Here is a 9,348-nt window from a genome sequence, read left to right on the forward strand (position 1 = left end):
AACCAGCACTTGGTGCCCAAGTAACACCGGTTATCTTGTATAAATAAAAGGCTGGAGCTTTCGAAAGCTGCTACTTAAACTAGAGGTTGGTTTGTTTTCATTCCGGGCAATCTGCTTTCTTTCTCTTCAAAAATATGAGCATTTCATAATACCTCTGTAATTCAGAGGTCTTTCAATGACTGTGATTCGCTTCCGTGGCTTAACTGAGGGGATCTGGAGGAAAAAACGAAACCGAGCAGCAGATGCGAAGGGAAACATGCGATGAGAGCCTTTAGGATAGGGGGCTTCTTATTTTGTTACACTCACAAAAAGGATATTTTGGACCCGAGATATAGAGAATTACATGTAGTTCTGTGTTGTCCAATACAAGCTGCTTAACTTGATATGCTTTATATATTTACAGCAAAGTTAATACTTAACTGTCTTGCAGTACCCATAATATTTACCTTACTAACAAACGCACCTCGGTTTCTCAGCTAGGCGCACACACGCACACACACACACACACCCACACACGTGCGCGCACACACGCTTTCTTCATCTGCTTCTTTACAAGCTTCCCAGATCGGTACAGAGAAAAAAAAGGAAAAAAAACCCACACACACAAAAGGAAAAACAAATGGAAAAAAAAACACACAGAGAGAGAGACAGAAATAAAAAAGAAAGAGAGAGAAAAAAAAAAAAGAAAAAAAACTAACCTGAATTAAACTGAGATGCAGTCTGCACCTAACCTCTTGCCTGGGTAACAAGGTTGACGTTTGCAGGAGAAACTGCAAGGTTGTATGTAAGGAGGTGTGTACGTGTAGAAAATTAAATGCATCCTTTTAAAGAAAGTTAATTCAAACTACATTTCGTACACAATAAACTATCTTTTTATTTTGATTATAAATAAGGTGGCTGTACTTTCCTTAAAATACAAGTACATAGGAAAACCTTGTAGAAATGATTTTTTTTTCTCTTTTACAAGGTATTAAAACTGGACGCTCTTCAAAACGGCCGCATGTTCTATACTGTCAGCAGGTTCTTCGTTAATTTGTTTCTAGTGGCATTAGACTTTTACCTTCTTTCTCCTCCGTGCCTTTGGCATTTGAACTTCTCCTCCTGGATTACTTTGCTTTCTCGAGCAAAAAGTATCCGAGGTGCCCCCCGCCCCCCGATCACGCTAGTGAATTTGGACTCGATCCCTTCGCTCTCGAGGCTGTGACTCGCGCACGTTTGCTCGTGTCCCTTTTGCACGCTGAGGACAGATCCTGTAGCCCGTTAACTCCCTGATGCAGCTCCCCTCTGCGAAAGGGGTCCGGGCCCCCGGAGGGGTAGGGGCTTTTTGGGTTTGGCAGCATCCCGGTTTGTTTTTCCATCAAGCAGAAAAAAGAAAAGAAAAAAAAATAAAAAAATAAAAAAATAACGGTATGCGGGGAAGGGATGGTCAGGAGGAGGAACCAAAGGGAAATTAAAAAAAAAAAAGAATATTCGTAACGTGTATAATTTATTAGAAGCTTCTTAGGAACTATATTTAAGCCAAATATCTACATAAGTTACAACAGGAAAAGGCGGCGTGCGCAAATAACAAACTGCCAGAGGATTTACGACGGGGCGATCAGTGTCCATAAAAAGGTGGGGGTTGGTTTGGTTGATTGTATTTTTTTTTCTTTTTACAACAAAATATACAGGCTACTAAAAACTATGGGTTTAGTCCAACTTTTGACAGCATTATACAGCTACAGGTTCACATCAAACGTAAGGAGGAAAATAAAAGCCAAGCCTTTGATGACTCCACGTCTCCATCCGCTGGCCCTGGCGGCGGGGCTGGGAGAGGAGACCGGGGGGAGGGGGGAAGCTGCTTCTTGTGTCTGGGTGACGCGAATGTTTTTTTGGGGAAAACCACCCCATCCCCCAAAATCTCTATATTTACATGCAAGTCCTAGACGCTGGCAAAGTGTACATTGTTTGAAATCCAAGTCTTCAGACCATGCCTAACGATGGTCCCCTTTCTGCAGACTGCTCCGTGGTTATTAGTCAGAATTTTTTTAACACCCCATACAATAACCTTGGGAAAAATAAGAAAAAAAAGAAAAGAAAAAAAAGACCCAAAACCATCAACAGCAACAACAAAACGAAATCAAAAAAATTAAGTCACTTTCTCTCCCTTTCTCTCTTATGGGTCCTCAGAGAACCACTCAGTAAAATGGAAAAAAAAAAAAAAGCTTTAAAAAATAAAGAAAAAAGAAAGAAAAGAAAAACACCCAGCAGTTTGGACAGGACAGAGATTTGCGTGACTGGGAAAATCTGCTTTCTTTTTTTTTTTTTCCTTTTTTTTTTTTTTTGTTTTGCTCTGTTTAATCCTTTCACCAGGTCCTACCGTATAGCAAGGTGGAGCAAGACATGGCAGTGCCATAGTCAGAAGTAGAAGAGTTTAGGTGAGACAAACTGGAGACTTGGCTCTGCAGAGAGGAAGGGCTGGCCGAGTGCTGTCCCATGTCAGGAGACTGCCCCGCACTGTTTGTCTGGTGGCTCTGATGCTGTCCGAGGCTGTTGCCATTGGTAGCCACTGTGATTGTTGTAGCTGCCTGCTGCTGATGGCTCTGGATCGCTGCTGTGGGTGTGTTGGAGCCTGCTTGGCAGGGCTTGCCATCCTTTACAAGCACTGGCACTGCCACCCTTCTGGGAGACTGCTGCTGCTGGCAAGAGCCGTTCTCCTGTTGCATCTGCTGCTGCGCAGCCTTGTCTTTGGCCTGGCGTTTCATCTTGTAGCGGTGGTTCTGGAACCAGATTTTGACCTGAGTCGGGGTGAGGTGTATCATGCTGGCTAAGTGTTCCCTCTCAGGGGCGGAGAGGTATTTCTGCTGCTTGAAACGTCTCTCCAGCTCGTAAACCTGGGCCTGGGAAAAAAGGACCCTCCGTTTCCTCCGCGGCGTGCTCTGGAGCGGGGCCATGCTCTTGCTCACGTCCCCCAGGGAGCCGAGGCTGCCCATGCCGCCCATGTTCATGCCCGAGGACGGCGCCATGAAGCGGGAGACTGCAAGGGAGAAGGCGGCACGCTTTCAGCAGCTCGGCTCGGCTCGGCTCGGCTCATTTCCCCCGCGCTCCCGCAGCCCCCCAGCCCCGCAGCCCCTCGCCCCCGGGCCGGCCCCCGCCACCCAGCCCGGCCCCGCCGGGGGTCCCGGGGTGCCCCCGCTCCCACCCAGAGCCCCGAGCCGGATCGGGACCGGCTCCCGGCCGGCCCGGCCCCGCTGAATAAAGGCTCCCGCCCGCCCCTAGCCCTGCCCGGGCCGAGCCCCGCCGGGGGCGCCTGGATGTGACAGCCCGCCGCGGCCGGGGGCTCCGCTGGGACCGGGGGCTCCGCCGGGGCCGGGCCGCCCGCTCCCCACCCCGCGCCCTCGGGAATGCGGTTCCTGCTCCTCCGGCTCCCCCTCGCCCTCCCGCTGCCGGGCGGCGCCCACGGGCAAGGGCAGAGCCGGCTCCCTCCGGCCCCCCCCGGCCGTAACGCCGCCGGCCCCCCCCCCGCACTGGACGGCGAGCCCCGGGCTCCGGCGCCCCGGCAGCGCGAGGGTCCCCAGCTGCCTCCTCCCGCAAGCAGCCCCGGGAGGCTGCCGCGAAGCCGCCCGGCGGAGAAGGGATGGGGCACGATCCGGGGGCAGGGGGAGGAATGGGGAGGGGGTGGGCGGCTGGAATCCGGACCCACTTTCGTCCTGTCGCGGAGCCCCCGGCGCCCGCGGTGCGGAGGGGCGAGGGGCGCAGGCACCCCCCGCCGGCCACCCAGCCCCGGGCTCACTTACTTGAGGAGAAGCGGGGGTCCGGGTTGGTGCCGTACCATCCTGTCGCCGAAGCGCTGTTCCGCATGGTGTCCTGGTAAGGCGGGAGCTCACTCATGTTGCCCAGGTTCCCATTGCAGTAGCCCCCCATCGTAGCATGGGAGAGCTGGGGGACCCCTGCCGCTGTCATATGGTAGGCGGCAGTCACTGTTCCGTTGTGGCCCATGGGGTGCTGCTGCATGGCCGGCTGAGAAACCTGAGACTGTCTGTAGGCTGACAAGGGAGCCCCCAAGTTACTGCCCTCCATGCCCACTTTCTTGTAGCTTTCCTCCAAAGGACTCAAGATGTCAGACACTGAGAAAGGAGTCGTATGCTTTGGGCTCATCGACATGATTCGGCGGCTGGGGAAAAAAAAAAAAAAAAAAAAAGGAAGGGGAGGCAAATCTTTTTTTTTTTTTTTTTTTTTTTGCCAAATATTCTGGTGTTGCCTTAACGCCGATCTTGTTGGATGTACACGTAACCGAGTGGACGAAGTCCGCCTTAATTGGATTGAGTGGAGGCTCAGGGCTGCCTTTCGTTTGTTTTAGCCAGACGCCAGGTTTTAGGCTGCCACCAGAGGCGGGGCATAGGCACTAAAGCAACAAGACAATAGAAGCCTACATCTTGCCCAAGATAATTAGCTTACATGCTGATGACAAGGTAAACACCTTTAAGTTTTACTTGTCAGGATTTTTTTTTTTATGTCTTTAAAAAAGAGAGAGAGAGAGCGAGCGGCAGGGCGAGGGAAAGAGAGGGAGACCCCGTGAGCAGAACTCATTTTATTTTTCTCGGGGGTGGCAATATTGTGGACGGGGAATCGAAGGCAATGAATGCGAAAAGACCCCCATTTGACTGGGTGAAAGGATTTCAAATCAGCTCCCGGGTGGCAAGGCTGTCAGCCCAGCCTTTGTGAGAGCCGGGGAGACGGGGCTGGATGCCGGTGAGCAGAAGGACCGAGTTCCCCTCTCCCCCCACCAAGTTTGCTCGGAGGAGCCCCGCAGCCGGTGCGCGGCTCTCCGGGGGCCGGCTCCCGGGGCAGGGCCACCGCTCCCGGCGCCCCGCACACCCCGCACCGAGTGCCAGGCTCCTCGGCTGGCTGGGGGCTGAGCAGCACTTGGGATTTAGCAGCTCGGGAGCCTTGCCTATGTCTTCCAAGACCCCCAGTGTGAGAGCCCCAGTGCGAGGATCGTTTCTCTCCCTAAAACCACAAGTTCTGTTCACCTAGGGCTTTTCTTCCCCCCCCCCCCTTTTTTTTTTAAACCTCAGAGAGAGGCGGAAGATGTAAGTTTGCAAAAACGAGCAGTAATTTAATTGTCTGGGGCGACACACTGCTGAAAAATAGGTTAGCGCAAAATGTCGCTCGGTATTCTCGAAGGCAAAGACTGTCACAGGCTCTCGTGGTCCCTCTGAACCTGAAGCTGCTTTCTAAGGTTATTTATATAGCGCGGGAGCTGGATGGAGAAAACCTCTCAGGTCATCTGCTACATCACCTTGCCAATGAATTCCCTGCCGCTTCGAATAAACCGCAATTTCTGGCACTTTCGAATCTGTTCTCGGATCCGGTGTGAAAACAAAAGCGAGCCCCTTCACAGCCACACACACGTACATGCAGCCAGCAGCTAATGTCACCCGGGTCTTTGAAGAAATCTCCCAAGTTGTCCAGCATCTCCAAAGCTTATATTTCGGGGTGTTCCCGGGGGGGAACGAGAAACCTCCACTGAGAGTTCAATACCCCGGCCTACAGTCCTGGGAAATTCATTTCATAAAGCGATTACCTGAATATTAAGAAAATTACAGCGAAGGTACAGTTAACCCAGTGACTTTGAAGTGTCAAGTAACTATTTAGTAATTGCACTTGTAAATATGTTTGTGCTCGGCTGGTTTGTGCTTAAAAATGCAAAAGTGCACTTGCTACCCGGGAATAACTAAATATCTTTGTCTAAAGTGGCAGCATAAATAGCCGGTCGCTTTGTGACTGTGCTTGATATTAGTACATAAGGATCATTTTGCTTCAATTGGGAGGCTCTCATTCAGTAGGCAAGAAACCGTTTAGGAGAAAGTAGGTTCCCGTATGAGATTTAACATCCTTCAAGTGTAAGCCTCAGCCTTGATTACACTTTAGAGCTCTGCAAGAGGCGAGCTTTTCCACACAAATATAATCGGGGGGACTTTCCTTCAATCAGGCCTTCAGCTCTCCTACATCATCTCAGCTGCCTCGGCACCAGCTCCCTCCGGCCCGAGTGCCCCGAAGTGGGCTTGGTGTGGGTCCGCTGGGCCACCAAGGGCACGGAAGGGCGACTTTAGGCTACAAGGACAGCTGCTTTTACCACATCCTCTTTTCTTTCCAGATCTTTAGATCTTATCTTTCCAGATCCCTGGAGCATTTCTTCCCCATCCACCACCATCACCACCCCGCCTTTTCTCCCCTCTTTCTGCGCGTGTTTTTCAGAAAGGTATGCTGTTTTGCTCTTACAGAGAGAGACACTCGACCTTGCCCGTTTGTTTGCTTGTTTGTTTTTGTTTATGCTTGCCCCTGATTTCTCACACATCAGCTCCGTGCCTCTTTTATTAGCCTTAAAAAAAATAGGGGGTGGATGGAAGGTAAAAAAAAAAATTACCAAGGGATCCTCCAAAAGGCTGCGGTGGATTTAAGTCAGAGATGAGGGCTGGCGAGGGTTGCATGGTGCAGGGGCAGCGGCTGCTGCTCTGCGGGGATGGAGCTGGGGGGCGGCCGGGGGCGGGCAGCGCTGGGTGCCCGGTGCCCACCGCCCGCCCTACGTCTTCCCGGGGCGCGGCGGCGGTCGCTGCTTTCACCGCTGGCTCTATTGATTCCCCCGCTCGAAGGAGCGCTGCTTAAATCGCCTCCGAAAGCCTGCTCAAGGAGATTAACCCGAGGCAGTCCTGCCTTGGCTCTGCGCGGGGTCTTGTAAAGGGGAATTAAAGCGAGAGCTCTTCATTCCGCCTTGGCTGGGCAGCGGGGTGAAAGTCTCTTGGCAGGGCTGATCGGTTATTTGTAAGGACATCGGCGCGCAAACGGGCACAGCTACACCCCTCAAGGTCCCAGCAGCACCTTTTAGCCCCTCTGGATAGATCCAGTGGAAGAGAAGCGGGTCAGCCGCTGGTCCTTCTTTCCCGCCCCAAAATTAACTTTGCCAGGGCAAGTCAAGCCGCGGAAAACGGCGAGAAAGCTTCCTTGCTGTTGCTCTGCCCCGACCGCTCACCCTTTTCCTTGCAACCATCCACCCAAGTTTTGCTCTCCAGAGCTGTCCCCCGCTCCCCTCGGGGGGTGGCCGCCCCGACAGGGTCCTGCCTAGGCTGCCTTTGGTGATGTGCTCGTTTACCTGGTGATGCTGCTTAGTAAAACGCTCGAGTTAAAAGGAAATGCTAAAGGAGGAGAGCAGGGAAGATGAGATGCGTTTTGCCTGGTGGAAGCATTTTCATGAGAAAGGCTCGGTCTTCACCCCGTGTTTGCAGAATGCGGCTACACGGACGTCCCTTCAATAGCTTCTGACCCCACACAATCCGTTTGATAACACTCGAGAGGTGGAAGAATGGGAGACTTTGTCAATCAAATGGTGCCAATCCCAATGGAAACGGTGCCACCAAGACCGCAGCGCGTTTCCTCATCAACTGGATTGCGGGGGCTGGGAACTCAAGGATCAGCTTTTGAAAGTGCGCGCAGGGCTCTCCAAAGACAACAATGTCTTTTTTATGCGAGCCGCTGTGCCTTCCCAACGGGAATCAAATGTGCTCGTCCAGCCAGAGCCGCGGAAGGGCTGCAGCAGGACTTGCCACCCATTTCGCCGGGCGGGGGATGGAGAAGGGGGGGTCATTTCTGCCCGCTCGGGCGTCCAGCTCAGCTCCTTGCCCTGAGCCTGTATCCCCCTCCTCCGAGCCCTTTCTGCGGGCGGTGACGGCCCCGCACCTTTCCCCCGCAGGCAGAGCTCACGGCCCAGCACCAGGCAGGTGCCGACCCCCCCGGCGCAGCCGGGCTCGGGGGGCAGAGGGCAGGGGCCCAGGCAACGTGGGGGCGAAGCCTTCCTCGGCACAAGCCTCACTTCTCAGGCACCGGTTCCTAACACGAGGGGACGAGGCCCCCGTGATCCCATAGGGTGCCACTGCGACACGCGTGACCCTGGAGCGGGACTCAGAGTGCTGTGCGGAGGGTTCAGCCCCTGCTGGGACAGCCTTCAAGCGGGCACGGGGAGTGCTGGGGAGGAACTCCCTCTTCCGTCCCGGTTATCAGCACAAGCCTAAAGCACCCAGAGACAGATTTAAAATCCCCTCCCAAAGCCCTGCGCCTGGACGAGGGGAGAGGCACCCGGCGCCCCCTTCCATTCGTCCCCCTCCCGTCCGACAGAGAAACTCCGGCCCTGATGCACGGTGTCGTGCCGTGCCCCCCGCAAACGAAGCGTGCGCACAGCGCATCCTGCCCAGAGACCGCTCCGGGAAGGAGGGAGCGGAGGGGACGTTTCCGCAGCCGCTGCGTGGGGCGGACCTGTGTCGCTGTCATTGCCGGCCCCGGGCAGGGCGCCGGGAACCGCTCCCTGCCTGTGCAGCACATGCTCAGGCGTGTGAGGCAGGGTCGTCCTACACAGGCACCCTCCCTGCAAGCGCCCCCTCGGCACAGAGCGCGGCTGGGGCGAAAAACTGCCCGTTGGGCTCATCGGGACAACTCCCCCCCCCCCCCGTGGAACAGCCCCCCTGCCTTGCATATTTCGTTAGGCTGGGGGCAAATCTGCCGTGTACCGGTCGCGACCTCGTCCCCTGGAGTGGGAATCTAAGCAAGCAAACGAACCAGCCAAAGCCCCAGCCGAAAATCCTCACCCCTCCGCAGCGCACGCACAGTTGCTCCTCCAGCTGCCCAGGGCGTGGAGCATCTCGCATGCAGGCTTCCTCGGGGCCCCTCCGTGACCGGTCGGTCCCCTCCGGCCCCACTGGCAGGGCTCCGTGCGAGGGCAGAGCGGGCTCCTCGCAGCCCTCGCCCCTCCTTCCCCAATTCCTGGCGGGCGGCCGAAGCTTTCTGCCCTAATCCTCCGACCCCCCGGCTTTTCCTCCGCCGGGCCGTTCCCGGCCAAGAGGGCCAGGGAGGGGCCAGGTGCCAGGTGCCAGGGCAGGGTTTTTGGAGCCGCCTCGGCCCGGCGCCGCTCCGCTGCTGCCCCGGGAGGGGCGCGGGTGCTCTTGTCCGTAGTGGGAACAGTGGGAACGGGCGGGCGGCGGCAGCACCCGAGCCGCGTCTGAACCGCGAGCTGCCCTGGCACCGCTATAGTTCGCAGTTAGCGAGCTGACCCTACTAACAGTCCACGTCTGAGTCCCTTAATGTCCGTAGTTTGTCACTGTCGCCACACTGTCACTGCGTGCACGCAGGACTCGGTGTGGCCCCAAAGCCGCTTTGATACGGCCGAGTCAGAAGGGGATTTCAGCGGAGGTGGTTGCTGAGAAAATTTGGAGAAAGTTGTGCTGTAGATACTTAAAAATATAGGCATGAATTATAAAGGTACAAATACATACGTAAACACTTCTTATCGCTACATACCTACAAACAAAATCCTACCAG

The 9,348-nt window shown here is 54.8% G+C and overlaps 1 protein-coding gene across 3 annotated transcripts; it reads right to left on the minus strand.

The window, feature by feature from the left end:
• Nucleotides 1-849: 849 nt before the first annotated feature.
• Nucleotides 850-9,067, minus strand: NKX2-1 (NK2 homeobox 1). Of its 3 annotated transcripts, XM_083837744.1 has the most exons (4): nucleotides 8,619-8,795; nucleotides 6,410-7,326; nucleotides 3,777-4,153; nucleotides 850-3,016 (listed from the first exon to the last, which is right to left on the minus strand). In XM_083837744.1, the coding sequence occupies exons 3-4, from the start codon at nucleotides 4,141-4,143 to the stop codon at nucleotides 2,346-2,348; spliced, it is 1,038 nt and encodes a 345-aa protein (XP_083693870.1). In that variant the 5' UTR covers nucleotides 4,144-4,153; nucleotides 6,410-7,326; nucleotides 8,619-8,795; the 3' UTR covers nucleotides 850-2,345. The 3 variants fall into 3 exon arrangements, with proteins under 3 accessions (XP_083693870.1, XP_083693871.1, XP_083693869.1); XM_083837745.1 differs by lacking the exon at nucleotides 6,410-7,326 and having other exon boundaries at nucleotides 8,619-9,067; XM_083837743.1 differs by lacking the exon at nucleotides 6,410-7,326 and having other exon boundaries at nucleotides 8,638-8,824.
• Between the last annotated feature and the right edge of the window lie 281 nt (nucleotides 9,068-9,348).

The sequence above is a fragment of the Anser anser genome (genome assembly GCF_964211835.1).
Source record: "Anser anser genome assembly, chromosome: 5".
Classification (NCBI taxonomy): domain Eukaryota; kingdom Metazoa; phylum Chordata; class Aves; order Anseriformes; family Anatidae; genus Anser; species Anser anser.